The sequence below is a fragment of the Fukomys damarensis genome, unplaced genomic scaffold (assembly GCF_012274545.1).
Source record: "Fukomys damarensis isolate Sample0158 unplaced genomic scaffold, DMR_v1.0_HiC HiC_scaffold_38, whole genome shotgun sequence".
Lineage (NCBI taxonomy): Eukaryota > Metazoa > Chordata > Mammalia > Rodentia > Bathyergidae > Fukomys > Fukomys damarensis.
In genome coordinates this window covers 64,919,786-64,943,348 of record NW_022900950.1, presented here as the reverse complement: position 1 = coordinate 64,943,348, position 23,563 = coordinate 64,919,786, and the positions used below count along the sequence as shown (strand labels likewise).

General features: G+C 38.2%; 1 protein-coding gene across 2 annotated transcripts in view; it reads right to left on the bottom strand.

The window, feature by feature from the left end:
• Positions 1 to 3,244: 3,244 nt before the first annotated feature.
• Positions 3,245 to 23,563, bottom strand: part of Smad1 (SMAD family member 1) — a 67,667-nt gene continuing 47,348 nt past the window's right edge. For both annotated transcript variants that reach the window (XM_010610941.3, XM_010610940.3), the window contains exons 3-7: positions 19,396 to 19,653; positions 16,853 to 16,969; positions 12,788 to 13,009; positions 6,612 to 6,868; positions 3,245 to 3,912 (exon numbers count right to left, since the gene is read on the bottom strand). In XM_010610941.3, coding sequence (XP_010609243.1) covers positions 3,769 to 3,912; positions 6,612 to 6,868; positions 12,788 to 13,009; positions 16,853 to 16,969; positions 19,396 to 19,653 — 998 coding nt within the window. In that variant the 3' untranslated portion in view covers positions 3,245 to 3,768. The remainder of the gene's footprint in view (positions 3,913 to 6,611; positions 6,869 to 12,787; positions 13,010 to 16,852; positions 16,970 to 19,395; positions 19,654 to 23,563) is intronic.

The window sequence follows — 23,563 nt, the reverse complement described above, 5'->3', positions numbered from 1 at the left end:
CAGGAAACACCAAATACAGTATTCCAAGCCCACGGTCCTTTGTGCTGGCAGTGAGCAAATGGACTGTCAGAGACCTGCCATTCTCTCCCCTGCTGCTACTCACAGTGAATTTTGGGGAATCTTTCCATTCCAGAGCTGCCTCTGAGACGGCAAGGTCTAATCACTATATTCTTCTCCTGCTCTTCTATAATCTCTCCTTGCCTTCCATTCTTTCTGGGGACTAATTCTGGGTATTGCTATGGACATGGTAATATCTGGGGAAGCAACTAGTCTCTAAGCCATAGGATTTCACACACAAACTTCAAAGGCTCACTGGGTTGAAGGCTTGGTCCCTGGGGTCGCCCCATTGGGAGGCTAAATCTTCAAGAGGTGGGGCCTAGTGGGAGGCAGTTAGGTCACTGGGGCGTATACTTAAAGTGGGATACTAATCCCATTTCCCCTTTGCTTTCTGGTCATGAAGTTAGCATAGCTTCTGCTATGATGTGCTGCTCCCTCCCCCACGAGAGGCCTCCATCAATGGGTCTGACCCAGCATGGACTAGAACCTCCAAAACTGTGAGCCAAGCAAACCTTTTCTCTTTATAAGTTGATTAGCACACATATTTGTTAAGAGTGACAGAAAGCTGACACAGGAGTTGTGGATGGAATCGTATTTCATATGTTCATGTGAGGGTGAAAGAGGCCATGTGTGGAAATCCCATGCAGAGTGCCAGAGATGCAGTGGGCTAGGCACTCATGAGCTGCTGGGTTTCTTCCTTTTTTTTTCTTTCCTGTAAGCTTCTTGAAGACAGGATTTCCCACTGTGTTTTTCAAATACTTGAGAGGTGAGTAGGTCTTCTTTAAATATCTGTTGAATCAAAGGCTTTTCTTTGCTGTTACTGAAGAGTTCTAAGTGCTTTGCATGTACTGGCTTAATCTTCACGATAACTGTAAGTAGGCTTTATTCTATTTACAGATGAGGAAACAGGTACAGAGTATCAAAAAATCTTTGGAGGTAAATTCTATTAAATGACAGAGTGAGGCATGGCACTAGGGTCCTCCACTTCTAATCCTCCCAGCTACTGATTCTTAAAGGCAGAAAACATGTCTGAAACACACTTTTTTGTTGTTGTTTGAACTGGATATTTTTTTCCTAGCAATCAAAAAGTAGTTGCTTTGGCTTTTTTTCATTCCTTTAATTAAAAATTTCTGAAAGACTATGGCTGATGATAATGGTCTTGACTAAGATTTTACCAAGACCACAAATAACTGCCCTTAAGCAAGAAGAGCCTACTTTGTACCATGGTGCACACTCCAGGAGTCCCCACTCGTAGGTTTCAATTTACTGGATATCTGTTGTTTTACCTGACAGAGCCGGCTACCAGCAATGCTACGACGAATGACTTGTGTTAACTGCCCAACAGGTAACCTCAGGAATTCAAGGAAAGCAAACAAGAGCTTTCCACCAGGAAAATGGTGAGAAATTCTAACCCAGCTCAGTATTTTTTATACAATTTTCAGCTATACTTCACTGGTAAGCCTAATAGTTTTTAGTAATTTTTTAATTTAAAAATTATATCATCAAAAAGTAAAAATAAAAATTGTATCATCAATCACCACCACTGATTAAGATCACCTATTCCAGTAACGATACCACTAAGTAGCAAACACAGACTACAGGAGAAGGTTCAAGAAAACAGTGGCCTGCATACTTGCACAGCAGTTATATTTCTAAGGTACAATATTTTTACACAAATGAACCTCTTCAATTTTGTGGTAAGGACATAATTATCTTCACTTAACAAATGAGAAAATAGGTTCACAGAACTTAAGTCACTCAGCCAAAAAAAAAAAAAAGAAAGCAAGCATGAATTTGTGTAATAAGTATAATAAAGTAGATATTCTGGCCCAGGCTTTCTCTACTTGTACCATGTTTGGAGACAACAATAAACTTAGCAGAGAGTTTTGCATGGTCATGACTTGGAGAATAAACATTGTACATTTATAGGGGAAACAGCAAGATGCTATATTTTAGGGTTTAAAAAATGGCGGGGAGAGGAAAAGAATCCTTAAATGTTAAGGCTTCTATACATTCCAGGAAAAGTATATAAACGTGTAAAGGAGAAGGGTGGCATCATTTTGGCCAGAATGCAAGCGTCCTCACAATCTATGTTACACCTGGGCAGACCCCCACACTCCTTGCCTGGGGACAGTGCTGGATCATCCCAATCATAAGAAAATGACAGAAGTTACTTTCTCTTCCTTGGTCATCTCTATTTCTCATACGAAAAATAGAAATTTGTTCTTTTGGCTGACTGAATGGTACCTATTAATAATTGCTGCTGTTGTATTTCCTCATATTCAAAGGCTTATACATTTAGATTTTACTATTTTTAAAAGTTAATTTTTCAAGTCTACATGTCCTTCCTCTTCTAATTTAGTGGCTGTTGCTCCCTTCACAATTCAAGCTCCCCATTGCTCTAATAATTGAGCTTGTTTTGTTTGGCAGGGAGTATCTGATAAAAAAAACTCAAAAGAGTGGTAAATCTTACTGATCCTTAAATCTAATATACAAAGAAAGGAAGTAACAAATTTTTAATCAAAGTAAGCAATAATGACAGGTTTATTTAAAATTTCCAGTAGAGAAAACCCACTACTTTTGGAATAAAAGTACTCATGTACGAGAGCATTAAGTGAATATAAAAGATTAACAGAAGAAAAGAACCAAACATAGTACAAAAAAATTTAAAAAGTTTGAAACAAGTTTAAATAGGGATGCTTTTTAAATCCTCCAAGTATTTAACAGTTACTCTGTTTGGCAAACAATTCACTTGAAAATTAAAGCCTATTTCTGTAAACTCCATAAAAACTGCTTGTTAAATTCAAGCACTCCATATGATTGGTTTTTAAATACACAGTCAATTTCAGTATGGCAGGAATTACTCACTTGCTCTCACCGTTATATGAATTAACCAGCTGTATAACTACTTTTTGGAGAGGATGGGCTAGAAGAATGCCGACAAAACAAGAAAAAGATGTAGGATAAAAATCTCTAAAAAAATTTGAAACACAGCAAAATTCAGACATCAGTTTGCTTCTTTAAGGCAACAAACTGAAGTTTTACAGCATGTTCTATATTTGCAGTTGTCATTTCCCTCTCCCCCACCCTCCTCAAATATTCCTAAATTCACTAGTCTAATCAATTCTTAACTTCCAAATATTCTGTACATACATATTTAGCAAAGAGCATATGCCTAACATTATTCTGACAGCAGTATGGTCAGCATACAATTTTAGAAAGATTACTATGTATATCATAAAGATTAACCTTTACTTAAAAAACAAAACCATTACTCAACAAATAGTTTTAAAATATTATGAAAAATTTCAACATGGGCTCTAAAACTGATAAAAACACACTTCAGAAAGACTATTAATGCTAAACCGCCAAATGATGGCCTTAAAGTGCCAAACACAAAAGCATCTCTTAGGACCATTTTTCTAATAGATAATTTGTCCTTGGCTTGGCCATCTCTTAACTATACACAATGTCCTGCTAAAAGTCTGCATTTTAGTTGATTTTACAACAGAATGTTACAATGTAAACTAAACAGGTTCTTGATATCAACAGTATGTTACCAAGGTTTTAAAATTTCTGAATCCAACAGTTGGTCACAGAGGTCAAGTATTATCGAGGCTCCTTTGTCAGCTCTCCATTGTGTCTGACTGATCCATCCTTCAAGTACATGCAAGGCTCAATAGTCTTCAAACCGCAGAAGCCTGAGGCCATTTAAGACACCGATGAAATAGGATTATGAGGTGAACCCATCTGGGTGAGAACTTTATCCAGCCATTGGAGTGGGCCGTGCAGGTGTATCTCAATCCAGCAGGGGGTGCTGGTAACATCCTGGCGGTGGTATTCTGCTCCCCAGCCCTAGAAATAACATAGCAAGGGTCATTAAACTTATTTAACTTGGTGGTTTGATTTATTAAGGAAAAAGTGTTCGCATAGTCAGAAGCTGATTAAAGCTTTGAACTTCTCCCACAAGAAATGTACACACACGCAAGCATGTAATTTAGCAAACAATCTCAAGGGATACCTGTGTGCTGGCCATCCAAAGTCCGGCCATGGATTCCAGATTAAGAATTCGTCTTAGGAAATTAAAGTGTGAATGTTTTAAAATATATTATAAAGTTATTTTAATGAAGATATTTTTAACTTACATATTTATTTCCCATTATACTATTATTAAATTCTCACTTTATTATCAGCAAAAGGAGAGGCTTACAGATAGACGTTGTTTCTTCCCTATTCAAGCAGTCAACTTGACTGAGGCAGTGGCAACACAAACCACTTGATCTTTCAATCTCTAAGCAAAACCTGGCGGATCCATCTAAGTACTGCTAAATCCACTATCAAAGAGAGAAAAGTAATTTTTCTACTGCAAAGATATAAAGCTTGTGAGTATGAGAACTTTCTGGAAGAAGCTGTGATGTATGTATATAACACTGTACATACATCAGTAACTGTTAAGTTAATGTAGGTTTATCTCCATTAGCCAGTTAGCTTCTTGAAGGGAGTTAGTGATCTCTGACCTCCAATATTCAGCACAGTCACCCTACAGAGCGGAAGATCTACAAATACTTGTTTAACAGAACTGATTTGGGCTTTTTTGGACATAGGAGGGCTTAAGGTGAAAATAAATGTATGAAATATATTTTCCATATCAACGCCCAAAAATGATCATCATAAAAATAATATAAAATTGCCTATTAGTAACATTAGTATTAACAATATTAGTAATATTAGTAAAATCTTCTGTATCATTTCTCCAAGGTGTCGAGCGGGAAAGGATAAAGTACACAGAGGATAAAGTATGATCAATGTTGTAAAAACAGTGTGCACTTGTTTTATTGTTAATATATGATAATCCTTTACCCTGTTGGCAAGAGTTTTTTTAATGAGATCTATCTTCAACTCCCTAAATCCAGCTTCCCAGCTATGTCCATTATATCTTGCATAACTTTCCACGCTAGTGCATTACAAGTACTCTTTATTAGTGTTAAGGTGGCTTTTACTTGTGTTAAAGTAAAATATCAATACAGTACAAAAGTAAAATTGTTAAAATTGATTGGGTAATCAACATGAAATGAATCTTGGGAGAAAGCTACGCTAGGCCTTAGAGTCAAATTCTTCTAGAGTGGTCCTTCAGTAAGACTCATCAGCGGATCTTAGGAACACCTGCCATGGTCCCAACTCCACCAACCCCACGCAGAACTAAGGCCCAGAGAAGAGCCCCGCACCTTAAACACACTGCCCAAGCGGCAGAGAGAACTAGAAGCTGCACATCCCAATTCTCTAGTGCTGTTCTTTCCTCCAAGATAATACAAAGGAAAAACGCTTCTGGCAACTCATTATACTCACTTTAAAAATCATCTGAGCCAAAATGCTCAGTCAAAAATGAAACAGTGAATGTTAAAGATGAGTAAGAAAAGTATTTATAGTCTCATGTATACATGGGCATATAGGTCAACCTCTTCAAGGGGTTAAAAAAAAAATCCTAAGAACGTTTAAGAGGTACCAGACTCAGCTGCAGAGAAATGTTGAATTACATTTTGAGAAAAGAAGCAGTAAGAGAACATACTGAGAATCTGCTAAGATGATTCAAAGAAGTGGAAAAAAAGTCATATTCAGGGAAGGATACCTTTGATCTAGAGGATAATTAACTAAGGTTCCAAAATTATCTTCAGTAATAAATGCATTACAAAACAGGTTTAACAACAAGTTAGGTGAGCTTCTGAAGAGAACAAAAAAGCTGACTGCCTCACCCAAGTATGTAATTAGTTCTGTTTCTCAGAGTAGCAGAGGATGATAATTTATCTTTGAGCATTCAGAGACAACTTCTTAGGACAAGTCACCAACTCATGAAATCTAATCAGGTATTTAAAAGATTTTAAGAGTTCAGTGGCTCCTTAAAAACCTTCGGATTTCAGAGACAAAGACAGCAAAGAGTTCCATTACTATAAACAATGTCTTCAACCTGTTCCATCCTTAACCCTCACCATTTACTCTTAGAGCTTACAAGGCATCTATATTTTTAGGCAATATCCTACTAACTTGTGAATGGTGTTAAAAACATGAAATTTACTAGAAACAATTAAAAAAGAGACTAAGCAGCCAAAAATTAATTTGCAATGATACAGACTTTTATTTTTACAAAGAGATCACTTGCTTACTGTTGAAATCAAAATCAGCAAGTGTTATTGTCATGAAAGTCCCACTAAAATCAAAGAATGAAAAGGAAGATGCATTTATTATTCAACTGTTCTAAAACAACCATATATTGAAACCATAGTTTAAATACATAATATATTCTAATAGTATCATAATAGCTAAAACAGTGCTATCTGAATAAAGATTACTAAAAGCTACTGCTACTGATACTTTGCACAAGTATCAGTATGATGTTCCAATGATATTCCCCTAGTAACTGACATTCTTGTTAAAGTTTTAAAATCCCTAGGTAATCAATGGACATAGTAACAAGAGGATATAAAGTTATATATATATATATACGAGAAAGCACAGCAAAATGTGTCAAGACCACACTAGAGAAGCCTAAGTTCACTTACCTTCACAAAACTCATGCGAATAGTGCACATTTTTGTGAGCTCATAGACTGTTTCGAAACCATGGTTCACAGACTGTGCCAATAACTGAGCAAATTCTTGGTTGTTAAAGATTTTTAAACTACATCCACTAGGGATTTTGCAGACAGTAGTGGGATGAAATCCGTGATGGTAGTTGCAGTTCCGACTTTGCACGAAGATGCTACTGTCACTGAGGCATTCGGCATACACCTCCCCTCCAACATAATAGAGATGAACGCCTGTAGGAAGACAGAGCATATCGTTCTTTTATAGTTGAAAGGCACCTGTGCAACTGTAACACAGAAGTATACATTTGTATGGACTTAAACTCTGGTTAGATGTTCTGTGAGTCCTACACAATGGATGAAATCCTAGTATAACATCCACGTGTCACAAGTATGTCTGAGAGGTTTCTAGGAAAGAATAAGTCGAGTGTAACAATTTCAGCTGGGTGTAGTAGTATACACCTATAATTCCACTGCTCTAGGAGGGTGAGGAAGAAGGATTGTTCACTCAAGCCCAGCTTAGAGAACCTCACTTGATGAGATTCTTAACTCAAAATAAAAAATATAAAATTAAAAAAACAGCCGCATTCAATGTGAAGGACCTGGGTTCAATCTCCAGGATACCCCCCACAAAAAAAGATGCAAACCCACCAAAAAAAACCCTAAAATACAACAATTTGGTTTTGGTAAGGATTTGATACCTTACTTGGCCATGGTTGAAAGTGTTTTCTCGCTCTAAAAATATCAGACAATAAAACCTGGACTTTACTGTGGGATCCTACATGTAGTCACCATGTAAGTGTCTTACATTCATTCTGCATCTAAACTGCTTGCAAAATTTTAGAGTAGGGAAGATCAAGAAACCTGGAGAGGAAACCAGAAGTGGAAGAAGTATTACTAGGAGCTGTTAAGACACTAGGTCTAGCAACAAAAAAGTGTCAACATTATAAAAAAGCCTTCATGAGTAAAGTTAAGAGCTCACCAAACTAACAGCTGCTGCAGACTTCCTGCGAAACACGGAGTTCCAGGAGTGCAGGTGATTTCATCTGGCCTAGCCTTTAAGAGGAACACAGAAAACTCCCCTGACAAAGCCCTACCCCACTACAGCAGATTAACATGGGCCACTCAGCGTACAGTGACATATTCCACATGTGGCTTTAAAGCATACTCCTTGCAGGTAACTGCCCTGCCACAGTCAAGACTGAAAGAATTATCTCCTATGGAATACTATGTGTGGTGAACAATTATACACGCAAGGGTTAACACTTCAGTAACAATTAAACAGCTACTGAGGTAGATACCCATTTTTCAGCCTGACACGGGGAGAACTGAGATAAAAGAGTTCTTCCATGATCATAAACTTTCACTTTAGAAAAATTTAAAGTAAAAATATAAAGAAGCAGAAAATATTATCCCTCTGTCAGTAACGCAGAGATATTAACCATTAATAGTTTGAAACACTGCATTCAGTTTGGGTATCACACCATCTCTTTGCAAACACAAACACATGTGTGCTGGTATGGACAGGACAACTTACTTAACAATTTTCCCATTAGCAGACCATTGTGTTGACACTAATTTTCTGTTGTTATAACAATGACGTGATAAATGTCCCTGGATGATTTTTAAATAATACCCTCACGAGAGACATTCCTGGAAGTTAAATCACTGGGTTGAAGGCCTTTGATTCACTTTGCCAAATGGCTTTCCCGAATGCATTAGCACTGTACACCCTCACGGGCAGCATGTGGGTGCTCTTCTCACTCGGCCCACGCCAGTACCGAATCTGAGCTTAAACGAGAGTAAAATTCCCTTCATTTATAGTTCAAAAATACATACGAATGCTTTAGGCTGGATGTGCTCTCCTAATTTATTAGCCACCTGTTTCTGCTATGAATTCACTGTGCTTCTTACCTGGTTATCCCACTGGGGTTCTGTATTTGTCATTTTTTTATAAGCTGTGCATATAAGCAGGATATAAATATCTTTTTTCTTGTTTTTCTTGTTTACCTGTTAGTCCTTTGTCTTAATTTTGTTCATGATATACACTTTTTAATCTAGAGAAGTCTGAAATCCTTTATTCAAATCTCTTATGATCTTTCCTATTGCCTTATATCTTTAAAACATTTCTACCTCTTTGATCAAATCTATTTTCTTCTACCTTTTCATCTTTTAAAAAATATTCATCAATGCCTATATATGTGGTCAAGGTTTCTTCCCCTCAGCCTTCCAAAAGCCAACTTTTGTTACTGTAGGACCATTAGAAGATTCTACTGGGTTTTTATGTTTCATTTAACAACATTAAATTTTTATATACAGTACAGTTTGAGTTTAATTTAATCTATTGCTTTGTCAACACACTGGTTTATTTGTAGTTTTTACAATGTTTTATCAACCCCAGTATCAGGAATTGTTTTTACTCATTCATTAAAAAATCTGAACTATTCTCACTTTTTTATTCATCCAATACTCAGAATACATTAATATATTACTCAAATTACAAAAAGTTATAGTTTGCTTTAAATTAAAAATTAAATTAGGACAAATATCTTAAAATGCTTTTACAGTATTAAGCCTTCCTTTGAAGGAAGCCAGACTGACTTTTTTTTTCAAATTTTCTTTTTCTCTCAGTATATTAGATTTCCTTTATGTAATTCTCACGTATTGCAGGTTTAGATTTATTCCTAGAAATCTGTTTCCTGTTGCTATTATAAACACAATCCCCTCACCCCATCCTGTTACATTTTCTAAATTGTTACTGCCAGATTAAGGGCAACTAACATAATTTTTTCAAAAATGGATTCTTTGCCAGGCATGAGGGCACATGCCCGTATTCCCAGCGGTTGGGAAGCTGAGGGAGGAGGATCACTGTGAGTTCAAGGCCAGACTCTGTCTGAAAAACAACAACAAAACAGATTCTTTGGCAGCTTCTGGATAAACAATGACAATGAATACACGCTGCTCATCCATGATACTGGTATGGGTGAAATCAGAGGCACTTGTACACTTCTGCTAGGTGTGAAAATTATTAGGAGCTTTCTGGAAAGCAAACTGGCAAAATATATCGAGAGCTTTTGGTCTTTTAATTTCACTTCAAGAACTGATCCCAAGAATATTATCAACCAATCCTGTCATCTGCAAATAATGATAATCCTGGCTTATTTTCATTATCTCTATTTCTACATTTGCGTACACTATTCCAGGGCATCTGGAACAATTATAAGTTACAGCATTTCCAGAATCCTAATTTTCTACTTTGCTAAGAGGAAATTGTACAATGGCTTTTTACTACTGTCGGGGAATAGTCACTTTACAATTTACTGAAAAATAAGTCCTTCTATTTCAAATGCAAAATTGTACCTAAATATAATTTCAGGGGTTTAAAAACTACAGAAAGGTATTTATGAACCTGACTTTAGTATTTCATGACTAAATGTGTTGTTTAGGGTTTGTTTCCTTTAATCATAGTAAGAAAATACCAATTACCGCTTTAAGAGCTATCGGGTCTCCCTCCACTCCTAAAATTAAATGTTAAAATTTTAAGCATCTATTAAAACCTTGCGATCTGGCTCACTACTATAGATTTCATAGATCATTTAAAAAAAACCTTTTATTCCAAAAATAAATAATTTTAAACTTGCAGGAAAAAATTAAAATAGAACAAAGAAAAAGAATAAGCACTTGTATGCCATCATCCAGATTCATCCACTGCGACAATTTACTTCATGTGCTTTGTCATTTGCACACCCCTTCCCCAACGTGTACACACACACACACCTGTATGCATTCTGACACAGGATTGTGTGACAGATCCAGACAGGTGGTGAGTAAATCATTACTTTATATGTAGAGAAAAAAACATGTGTATATATACAATGTTGGTTAATGAACGCTTCTGTTTGCAAATAATTTGGTTTTTAAACTAAAGGGTTGGGCACAATTTTGTTTCTGTTCACATATTCCACATTGAGTGCCAAGCCACGGCCATCTTCCCCACACAAACCTAACACAGCCACTTTCCCCAAAATCATAAAGCAAATTAAGTTCGTAAACTGAGACACCACTGTATATATCAAATCTTATGGTCTTCCTAAAACTGTTTCAGTGCCTGTGTGTGTGTGTGTGTGTAATCTTTCTCAACTACTTCATCACAGTTCTTTACCCTGATATACCCAACTGTGAAAGTGTGTATTTTCTAAGAATTATGTAAAATAGCTTCTTACAAGCCACAGTAGATAGCATTGTCAGCACTTTAACGTTGACATAACATTTTTATCTAACGTTAATATTCCAGTTTCGCCTGCTGACTCAATAATGTCCTTTATAGTATTTGTTCCCTGTCTGGTACAGGATCATGTCCAGCTCATTTTATTCTGAAACACTGCTACATCTCTGTCTTTTGACAGATGCAGCTACTCCTCACTTTTTAAAACAGAATGTTCCCCATCTGGGGTTTATCTGAAGTTTCCTCAGGACAGGCTGAGATTTGCATTCCCAGCTGGCATTCTACACAGACGATGCTCGGGCCTTCCCTGGGTATCACATCTGGAGATGAATGATTTACATTTGTCTCTCATCAGCAGCGATAAGCTTGATCCACAGTCAAGACAGGGGTCAATTATACAATTACAAATTATACGACTTCTCCACTATGTAATTATGGCTTTTTAGTGTCCCTGTATCTAATAGGCAGTTTGTGGGGAAATACCTAAAGCCATGCAAGTATCCTGATGCTTATAATTTTAAAAAGTTCATATATATTTAACATTCACTGACAATTCTTGCTTGATTCCTTATTATGTTGGCTGCAAAATGCTAGTTCTCTACAACTCACTCTACATTTATCAATGGGTCTTCTCAATTCACTTATTTATCTATTTATTCTTGTTATGCACATGTGAATTAGGATTTTTTAAATGAATTAAAATTCATTACTTAATTTATATTATTTTCATTAACTGCACTTAATTATAGTTGCCCCATGATATCTGAAGATTACGAATCCACAGATTCAATCATTCTCAGAAAAATACCAGAATCTATACCAGACACATATAGACTTTTCTACTTTGTTGTGATTCCCTAACCAAACAATACAACTCTTATTTACAGATAACAGAGAGCATTTACACTGTGTTAGATGTAACTCACCTAGAGAGAATATAAAACATATGGGAGGGTATACTTATTTATTCAGGATCCTGAGCACATCCCCCATGGATACCAGAGGATGACTATTTTGTGTTCAAACTGAGAGCCACATGGGGGAAGCCCCTCTAGGCCGGCTCCTGTGACATGCTCCGTCATGTATACAAGTGTTTGCTTTACTTTCTGCCATAATAAGATTTTCCAAGCTCATCTTGACCCAGCCTTGGAGCCAGTCATTTCTCTAAAGAGCCCTGGTTCCTCTTCAAGGGAAATGGCATCAGCAGAACTGATGATCTAGATACAAGATGTGCCTTTTACTGGTAAGTGTCTTTGCTTCTTGGTGCATCCAGCAGACAGATCAGAAAGTACATATTTAGACACATATACACATAGGTTTACACAGACATAACAGTATATATGAGAATATAAACATACTTGCATTATTAAAATTATGACTGCCCACCGATATCTCCATTTATCTCCACAATATTTATCTTTTGCCCTCCTTCACGTACATAGGTCCCTCATTCCACAAGGAAAATCAGGCACTGAGCAACAGTCAATACATTTAGTCATTTCCTTAATAAAATGAGATTTATTAGTATATGTTTGCCATACATAATAAATATATTCATTGTGGGTTGTTTAATCTTATAATACAAGTAAAAGATACAAAATTGTATCACTCATCCACTACTAAATAATTGAATCTACCAAAGAGACTCTTCTGCAGAAAAACATAAGATAGAATACTGCCCCCCAAATAACAAATCACACTTTCAGCTAATTCGATATCATAAGACATCATAAAAAGGGGATATCATAAAAATTACTGACTGGAAGAATTTCCAAACAGTACAAATGTGAAAATGTATCCACATGGTACCAACTGAATGTTACCTGCTCTTTGCAATGCCAGTTGGTCACAGGAATGACTGAGTTACCTCCAGGGGAAGAAGGACACAACTGATGAACGACCCCACAGGGGTCAGAGCGCAGGCTCACCTTTCCCAATGTGCCGCCTGGTGTTTTCGATTGTGGAATTCCGGTTAACGTTGGAGAGCAGCCCAAGGCAGAAACGGTTCTTATTGTTGGAAGGATCGGTGAAGCCGTCCACCAACACACTTGTGGAGGAGGCGTGGAACGCTTCACCCACACGGTTATTGAGCTCATAGTAGACAATGGAGCACCAGTGTTTTGGTTCCTCATAAGCAACTGCCTGAACATCTGTAAAAAAGAAAAGGTTCTATCAACCAAGGTTTGTGCCTCAGGCCCTCAAAAACTAGTGTTGTAAAACTGGCCCAGGATCACGGAATGAAGATGTGGGAGGGCAAGTGCGATGACAAGGCCTACAGTTTTGCTGTGATGTCTTAAGTGGGTGCTTATTAAGTGTGACACTCTCCCTTAGATGGAAAACATTTTTCTGCAATTACTATCGAAAACCAAAGCACCAGCTAAGCAAGCCTAGCAGCAGCGCCTGCTGAATGCTAACAAGATGCTATGTGTGCTTTAGTATGCAGAAATGCAAATCACCCTACTACAGACAGAGGCTGGCTCACCATCCAAAGAAGCGCAACAAGCCACAAACGGAAAAAACAAGTGGTCCGAGGAGAACAAGAGAGGCCCAGAGATCTGTCAAGGGTACTGGCATAAAAAACTTACTTTTGGCACAGCCTTGGTGCACCTATGCTTTTTTAAAGCAATAAAAATCAGTTTTTAATTATTGATAAGAAGTTACTTTACTTCATGTCACGTTGCCAATAATGATCACAGCTCTGGTGTTGCTCTAGTTCTCCAACTCAGGAAGAAATCTTGCCAGCTGGCCATTCTTACAGAATGAATCATATCTCTCTCATCCAGATTTCATGCTAACTTCCTTATATTTGCTTTAAGTCATGCAGAGCAGGTGTGTTTTGTCTCTCCATTCCCAGAATGGGCCAACAATGGAAATTACCCAACTTTACTGACAGGATGCAGCTTGTTAAGTCAAATCTCTTAAGACTAACAAATCTCCAAACAGAACATGCTTCTAAACACTTGCAACTAAAAGGTTTTAAAGATAAGTTCCATCTGTAGTAAAATCTCTTGTACTGCTGCTTTAGAGATTCCAAGAATACAAACCGTAATATTTCCAGCAAACCAATATATAGTGATCTGAGGTTTATGAAGTCTTGGGAGTACAATCATAAAAAATTGAAGAAAATCCACATCAAAGGCGCTGTTCAGTGACAAGTACCTCTGTGCTCTTAACATCAACCTCCACAAATACTAAAATGCGCTTTACTTTAGAACTTGGCAAGGAAAACAAGGAAAATGATAATTTAAAAACCCATACATTGGTTGCTTTATATACTTAAGTAGGTCATCTTAAAGCACACACTATTTTCCATTTGATAAGCAACTCCCCCGTCAATCTGGTGTACTTCAAAGAGCAAAATATTAGTGATTTGTAAGTGACAAATCTTTTTTTTTTGGTACCGGGGATTGAACTCGGGTCCTTGCACTTGCAAGGCAGGCCACCAAACTGCTGAGCTAAATCCCTGGCTCTATAAGTGACATATCTTAAAGAAGGCTAAAAAATCAATACCAGAAGGCTTTTTATCAGCTCTCCAGATTATTCAGAATACTACTCATCTAGGTCAGAGGCATACAATTTTTTCTATAAAAGGCTGGAAAGATTTTGTGGAACATATGGTTGCTAGCAAAACTCTGCCTTTGCACTGCAAAAGCAATCATAGATAATATTCAATGAATGAACACAGCTGTATTCCAATAAAGCTTTATTTACACAAACCAGGCAGCAGGCTAGTTTGCTGACCCCTGCTCTAAGAAAACCACTGAAGGAAACAAGAAAAAGGTCTACATTTTCTTCCTTATGAAAAAATTGACTGAAAAGTTGCCCAAACGGAAAATTTTAAGGGTGATTTACAAGAAAAAAATCTTAAAGCTATGTCCACTTCTTGGCTTTGACATTTTAAGTTCAGTGACAATGGTGAAGGGTCCCCACACTTGTAACACCATGCAGCATTGTGCCCATTCTGTTCTGCCATCCTCCCCAAACACAAGTCCCCAAAATGTGTGAGACAGGGGTTGTTTTCCCAACCCAAGTCGTTGTTGATTTGTAGTTACATGTTTCTATGTTCTAGAAATGATGAGGAACCATAAAATGGAGTCAAAAGAGATTCTAAAAGTTTTACTGATTAAAGAGTTGTACATCACAATTTCTCAAACTCTATAGTTAAAATGGTTCTGTGAGTTTATCATCATTTTTAAAAATTAATTTTTAAAGAGCATGTTTAAGTTCACAGCCAGCTTGAGGATGAAGTACAGAGATTTCCATATGCCTCCTGCTCCTACAAATGCACAGCCTTCCCTGGCATCAAGGGATCTATACTGATACATAATTATCACCCAAGTCCATAATTTAGATTAGGGTTCATTCTTGGTGTGGTAAATTCCATGGATTTGGACAAATGTACACAATGACATGCAGCTATTACTACTGTATCACACAGACATCACCAAGTTTTCGTACTTAAAGAATACAAGCAAAGCAAATGTGGTGGCCCATTCCTATAATCCCAGCAGTCTGGGAAGCTGAGGCAGAGGATCCCAAGTTAGAACCCAGTCTGGACAACTTAACCAACACCTTGTCTCAAAATTAAAAAATAAAAACAGGTTGGGGATGTAGCTTAGTGCAAAGGAACTGTGTTCAATCCCTTGTACTCCCCACAAAAAACAAAAACAAAAACGAAAACAAAAACCCAACAACTCTCACAATGTCTGAGGTATCTCCTATTTGAACAAAGAATCTGCTAATAATAAGACATATTTAGCAATCAAGTTGTATTTTAACTTCAATTTACATGGCGTTTATACAAACTGAATAACTTGTGCCAGGTGTTAAGGGCACCAGTGAAGCGATTTGTTCCCTAAGATTTGGTCTGGGAATAGTTTAATTCCCATCATGACCACAGCTTCTTCTAGGTGCTCCAGGCTTCCAACACTTAATCACCTGAGCTCTCCTCTCACATAAGACCACTAAACTGGCACTTGACAACTTGGAAGAAACAGCATCCTCCACTCAGTCACTGTCAAAGATAATATGGAGGAGATAAAGACCCACCCCTCACTACAGACAAAGAAACGCCCAGCTTCAAGGGGAGGAATGGCCAAACTTATGGCTCCATTTCTTTTCTTGCTATACTTATTTATTTCAATTAGAAGCAAATACACCTAGAAACAAATGCTAGTTGGCAGTTTCAGTTGCAGGGATACTTAAATGAAGGGCTGGAAAAGAGGACTTAAGGATATCTTTTCTAACCACAAACCTTGTGGAAACGTCAGGCATAGAACTTTCAATGCTGAAAGTCATGGAGTTATGTTGTTTCCTGAGCCCCCTTGTCTACTTAAAAATATCCTTCACATCACCGATTCTAAATGAGTAAGTACTGAAGATCTACACAGATGACCCACACTATTATACTTGGGCTTTTGGTAGTAAAGACAGTGTATTTGCTTAAAGGACATTTTTATTCTGCAAAGTATGTTTTTAGAGCTCCTCCACCTATCTCAAATAGCTATTCTTTTAAAAACTAATAGATGTTTGTGAGAGAAACTAACACTTCCATGTATAGACTTTAGACCAGGGGTACCAACTCCTGGCCCACTGGTACTGGTCCGTGGTCTGTTAGGATATGGGCTGCATATCAGGAGGTGAGTGGTGGGCAACTGAGTGAGGCTTCGCCTGTATTCACAGCTCATCATCACCTGAGCTCTGCCTCTTGTCAGACCAGCAGCAGTATGAGATTCTCACAGGAGAGCAAACCCTACTGTGAACTGCATGTGCCAGGGAGCGAGGTTGCACTGCTACTTACGTGAATCTTAATGTAATTCTAATAGAAATAAAGTATAAAATGAATGTAATGTACTTGAATTATACCAAAACCATTTCCTAGGCTCCCATCTGTGGAAAAACAAATTTTCCATGAAACTGCTTCCTGATTCCTCAGAGGCTGGGGGCCCGCTGCTTTAGACTCTGAAAAGGAAACAAGTAGCAACTCATTTTACCTCCTCTGTTGATTTCAGAGGGCAGTGAAGGCGCCATCATATTTGTGTCCATTGGCTGAGAGCCATCCTGAGTCATGGGGTCTTCAGGAGGCAGGTAGGCAGGCGGAGGCGTATCAGCTGCAAAGTTTTAAAAATTATGCTTAAAACATTCTCTTATGAAATGAAGTCCTTAAGCGATCAAGTTGCCATTTTAATTTCATCAAAAGACTGGATGCTACAGACACTGAGCTCAATGTACAACTTCTGAAAACTATTACCATCCCTAAATCTTCTGCGTCTTTAGTGCCAATGGAATGGGAAGAAAAGTGATGTACGGCAGTTCCAGGAGCTGTTTATCCAGGATCACTTAAAAAACAGTTAAGTGTACTCTCCTGCAGTCCATTCTGAGAAGACCTGCACTTCACTTTTATGAGTGGGTGGAAAACATTTCAAAGCTACCATACGTGGCACTTATTAAGAAAAAGGCATCTTCAGGGTCTCTTGTCTAACATGTATGGGCTTTTAGGAATTTGCCAGCTGAGTTTCACTACAGCCTACTGATTTCGACTGTTAATTTTCCAGGACTTTGAGCAATCTGTTAGATCTATCTTCTCCCTACCCACTTAAATAATCACTCACTTTAAAATTTCTAGGAACAAAATAATAGAAAACAAATCAGTTTATACTGCTATTTTCTATTGCAGAATTTATATACAGGTTTCTTCTGAAGAGCAGACAGCTGGCAAACAAGATGACTCCCGAAACAACAAGTACTAACACAAGTCTGGTGTTTTCTTATAAACAATCTTTTGCGGTCGAAACTTCAGTTCCTCACTGGCTTTTCTGAGCCCATCCAGCATATGCGACACAGCCTTGGGAATCAATTTTTATCTCAGGGAATCAGGAATGCTTGGATTAGAACCCAGGGTGACCACAGAACCCATAACTAACACTGCTCCTTCTGGCTTTTCAGTGGTTTCCCACTGACTCACTGAACCCCAAACTCCACCATGGTCTGCCTGCTCACAAGCAGTGACCGCCAGCACAGGGTGGGACCACAGGTCGGGACCTCACTGGGATACTGTTTGGCCCTTTCTCCTGCTCATTTAAGTTCAGCTTCTTCCCTATGCTGTAGGGAAGATGGCCTCCTCTGACCCGAATCCAATGTATTCCTGCCAGTGAGCTGGTGAAATTTCACTGGCAATCTGTAACATGAGCACCGCTCAGAGGGGTGAGATAATTACAGGTGCTGTTCTTTTATTTCCAAGTGCTTCCTCCTTTCCCTTTTCCATGTTTCTTCTACTTGGTCTGTCCATTAATCCCCAACAGCCAAGGAGAAAATGGGAATTGAAGCAATAATCTTCAGGTTTTTCAGCTGAGCTCTCCGGGGTATGCCACTGCTGAAAATACCTCTGAAACTTATCTCCTCACCACTAACCTAACCATCAACTGCCCAGGGTTTGCAAGGGAGTAGGATGGACAAGAAATCACCAAATATTATCAATTTGATTTTTTTTTGGGGGGTACTGGGGATTGAACTTGGGTCTTTGCGCTTGCAAGGCAGGCCACCGAACCGCTGAATTTTTTATTTTTAAATTACTCTATCCTCCACTTTCTTCTCAGTTTTCGATTGGAAAAATCAACACAATGCAAAAGAAATGGACTTAAAATAAAATGGAGTAATAAAAGCATTACAAATATAAAATGTGGACCACTTCTCAATTTCTGATGGCCCAGTGCTGATAATTTCAAATTTACTCAAAAACATTTTAAGTAGCCTAACAAACATCTTTTCCCTGTCATTTCCACTTCCCTAAATGCTGACTCCAAGTACCAGAGCATCCTTGAGATCTGCTGGCAAGAGATTTAATACTATTGTTCTCTAAGGTGCTTATTAATCTATAATTTGAATAATGTAATGTCCTAATTAATCACTTCTTTCGATAGCCATTACACCATCAGTTGTGTCTAATAAAGGAAAATAATTGTTCTTTTGTCTTTGCACAGTTAAACAAGCAGATGATTTCCAGTACTTCTGTTGCAATCCCTTTGTTGTTAAAGTATATGTTTCTTGGGATTACATCACCATTTAAATAAATTTAATTAAACGGGGGTGTGTGATCCTTCACGATCTATCTCTTCTGAGGGTGCACTTACAGCAGGGGTTTTTCCAAGTCTGAAATGATCTTGATGGAGGCTGTGCTTCTTAGAAAAGCTCCATGTGTAAACAGACTATTTTTCTTTTATCAAGAGAAAGACTGTAACAATTAGGCCACACCCAAAGGATGCAGCTGTTTCAAAACTTCTTAAAAATAAGGGGGAAATATGGCTACTTCAAGCATCTGTGCCTGACAGATAAAACAAGTCATTTGCTTCGTTGGCTGTGGGTCTCCTTCCGCAAATGCTACCCTGGAGTGCCAGAGCACAGGGCAGACTCCAGCCGCGAAGCTCCCGCTGCGCCTGCTCCGTGGACGCTGCCTCCCCGCGAAGCCCCTCAAAGCCCCGCGAAGCTGGGCACGCCCCACCTGGTCAGACCACAGAGCGCCCTGGGCTTTCCCTCCTACCTGGCATCTGGAAGGGGCTGCCTGGGTCTGAGCTGGTAGGAGAGTGAGGGTAGGTGCTGCTGCTGCTTCCGGGAGAGTTTGGGTAACTGCTGTTGGGAGAATGAGGAAATGGGTGGCTGTTGGGTTGCTGGAAAGAATCCGGGAAAGTAGCGTTGAGTGGCATGTGAGGCTCGTTTTGTCCCAAGGTACGGAACTGAGCTAGGAGGCTGTGCTGAGGATTATATTCGCTGTGTCTTGGAACCAGCACTGGAGGAAGAACTGAAACAGGGAAATAAATGGGAAAGACAAAAATGAACAAGATGAAAAATGATAACTATCTCCAGGAGAGCTGAAACATAACCCATGACAAGTTATCGGAATCCTGCCCAGGAGCCAACTCAAGCACAGCCCAAATGAAAAGTCATTTTATACTCAGGAGCAAGTACATGGATGGCATGTCTGAAATCTGTAGCACGGATGAACTGAGGAAAGTCTGCAAAATATGTCCTTTTAGGTTAAAAATGTGGAATTCTCCCATTCTTAATTTTTCCATTCACTGAAAACCAAAGTACACTGAAGGTTATACAGTACATCACCACTGACGATTCCACTTCACAGCCCTGCTAAGAACTGAGTTAATAATTACTGAATGATAAGGGTTTTTAACTGACACACTCACTTTAAAACAAACAGTAAATAAAGTTGAGATAAATACAGCGAGCCATATAATAGTCAAAGGCCAGTGAAGGGCCAGGGATGTAGCTCAGTGGCACCACACTCCTGAGTTCCATCCCTAGTACCCCTACCCACCCAAAAAGAAGACACAAAGAAACAACAAAGGCCAATAGAGACAGTTAATTACACAAACTATGATGTTCTGTGAGAATTTATGTTGCATCCAGTCCTGGTAGCCATATTTCGCCAACATCTTTTCTCTAAGGACCTGAATGAATCCACCCACTTCTCAACAATCCTTACCACCGCCTGATAGGCCAAGGAAAATGCAGGAATGCAACCCACATTCTGCTAACCAAAAACTCAAGTTATGAAGGCCCAAAAGGCAGACAACTGTGAGAAGCAAAAACTGCTCCTGTCAATCCTAAAAGCTCCAGTATGTTAGGAACCTGAGCAGCCGACAATCAGCATGGTCACCAACCTCCGAAAACTCCAGGCCAAGCCACCAGATGCACCGGCCAATAGTCAGATCCACAGCCCGAACCAGGATTAGAACCGGAGCTTCCTACCAGGTCACCACAGGGCTCCTCCTAACCACAAAGGCCTCGCAAGGCCCTCCTCCTGTGGCCTCAGCTGAGAGAAAACTCCATTTTAAACTGCATGTCCCTTGTATGCAGGCCCCTCGTACTAACCTCCTCACACTAACCTCCTCAACCAGTTTCATTTACTAATCCTTCCTGTTCTTGACGAAGAAAAAAAAAACATGCTTTATTTTAGCAAAACGAAAGCCTACCTATACTTTAGAACTTTGCTTTTTTATACACTACTAGATGTAACTTTGTATTAGACATAACTGCATGCTAGCCTGCCATAACAAAAGATCGTAGACTGCAGTCTGCATGCTAGAAATAACTATATTAATGCATGGAGATCGTCCCAATTTGTTTTCAGAACTAGTAAGTTTATCAATTGATCTTCCCTGTTGAAGCCTTTACATAATTTACAATACTTGACCATTACATGTAATGTTGTGCTGAACTCCTACTTGTAGACATTCTGAGTGAATGGAGAAACGCACATCTAACTGCGTTATCCTCCAATATCTCTTTGTAGGGCGTTGCACCATTCCACACTGCCAGCAGTTATGTATGCCTTTCCCACCAGCCTTTCCAAGCAGATTTTGTCAAACATTTGGGGGGGGGGGCAATCTTGTGGGTGGGAAATGGTATTTTGGTGAAATTTATGTTTCTCTTAAGGTGAAAGTTGATCAGCCTTTCATGTATTTCTAGTGGGTGTTTTTTTATATCTTTCATCAACTGCTTATGTCTTTCTGCTCACCCATTTTTGGCCTTTTCACTCTTTGTGATGTATTAGCCTATAATATATGTTGCACATTATTTTACTATAACCTATTTTTGTTTATGTGCCAAAGTGTTTCATCTGTGGTAGTCATGCGTATCAATGTTTTATTGTATATGGACTTTGAGTCACAGAAAAATGTTTTAATCCATAACTTAATTTCTTCCTTACAGGTCTTGTTTCCTGTAGTACTTGGGGTCAGGATTTAGGGAAGGGAGTACACAACTAAGTCCATACCACCACACACAGGACCTGTTCGTTCCTATCACCCCTCACCAAAGGCTTTTGGAAGGTGACTAGATCATGCGTGCTGAAAAGTTCGTAATTTGATGGAAATTGCTGGAGGTGACAGACACAGGTGAGGCCTAGTTAAAGGTAGTGGATCACAGGGGCATGACTTTGGGGACTACATCTGTCTCTAGCCCCTTCCTCGGACACTCTCATCCTCTGCTTTTTGGCTTCTACAAGGTAAGCAGCTTTCCATAATCTTCTGTCTCAGAGCCAGCCAACCATGGACTAAAACCTCAGAAAATGTGAGCCAACAAATCTTTCTTCAATTTGCTATTCTCAGTTCATCTATCCCCATGACAGAAATTTCACTAACAAACTTGTTAAACTGATTAAACATCATCTATTTTCTATTGCTCTTTTAGAGGGACCGTTCCATTTTCTTACAAGTGCTAATTATACATGCAAAGTTTCTGGTATGTTCATGTTATTTTTGTAGCCTACCTGCCTGAATTACCTTGTTGTCTGAATTAATCATTGTTTAGAGTTCTCTAAGTATCTGATCACATCACTGACAAACAGTTTTATTTCTTCCTTTCCATTGTTTTCTCTTGTCTAACTGCAGTGGCTCATAGCACCAACAGAATGTTAAGCAATAGAGAAAGCCAACTTTCCTGACTTCTTCTTGACCTTGCTGGGAATACCGCAGTGTTTTCTCATTAAGACGCTGACTCTGGTATGGAAGTGTTTATACACTACATTAGAGAAGTATCTAAACTATTATTATAATTTAGTGTTTCTATTAGAAACGAGTGTTAAATGTTTGTCAGAGGTTTTTTGGGCACTGTTAGGAATTTTCCTCTTAGACTTATTATTATGGTAAATTATTCTTACACTTTTAGCATTAAACTTGTGATGATGTACTTTATTTTCTTAGGATCTGATCACTGATATTTAAGATTTTTATATCCACATAGTTTCTCTTAGCTTATAGAAAATAGTTTTGGGCTATTTTTTGTCTATTCTTTGTAAGAGGATCTTTTTTTGTCTGAATAACTACTTGAAGATAATACACAGTGTATTACCTATTTTTATTCTGTTATGAAATTGTTTTATTTTCAAAAATCAAAAAATAAAGATTTTTACCTCAATAGTCATTAAATGGCACTGGCCTAACTTTCTTTGTGTGTTCTTTTTACCATATTTTGGTATCATAAATGTTGCTTCATAAATGTTTGTATGCCTGAAGCAGTTCTGCTTCTAGACAACCTTGTAATTTCCAGTTGACTCCCTTGGGAGTCTGGTTGATTCCCTCTGGTGCTTTCCTGTGGACCAGTTTGTGGATAAATTTCTCTAGAGTTTCTATGGACATCAATTTAATTCCAGTAATTTTTTTTTTTAAAAAGAAAACCATCCACTTCATCTTGGCTTTCAAATTTATTTGCATATAAGTATGTAAGTTAATCATATAATTTTCCTCTCTGTAGCAATAGCTGTTTCTCCTTGTTTTTCTATTTGTACTTTCCCTTTATATTACCATTATATTCCCTTTTTTTTCTCTTGTACTTCTTTAAACCACAATTTAGATTTGCTGAACTGATCTATTTTTGTAATTCTTTGTGCTTTTCTTCCTTTTATTATCTCATTCCCTGTACTTTCTTTGGTTTACTTTGATGTTCTTTTCCTGGATTTCTGATTGGGAATATGAAATTCATTTATTTTTATTTTTATTTTTACTGGCAGATTTGTTCAAGGCTATGAATTTTCCTCTGTTCTCTGGTTTAAATATACCAGATAGATTCAGATAGCTAGGTTTTTTTATGTTATTTCCCAGAAGTGATTTAATTTTTATTATATTTCCTCATTCACTTATGAGACATCTATAATTTTTTTTTTTAATTCCCAAGAGGGGGCTGACAATGTAACT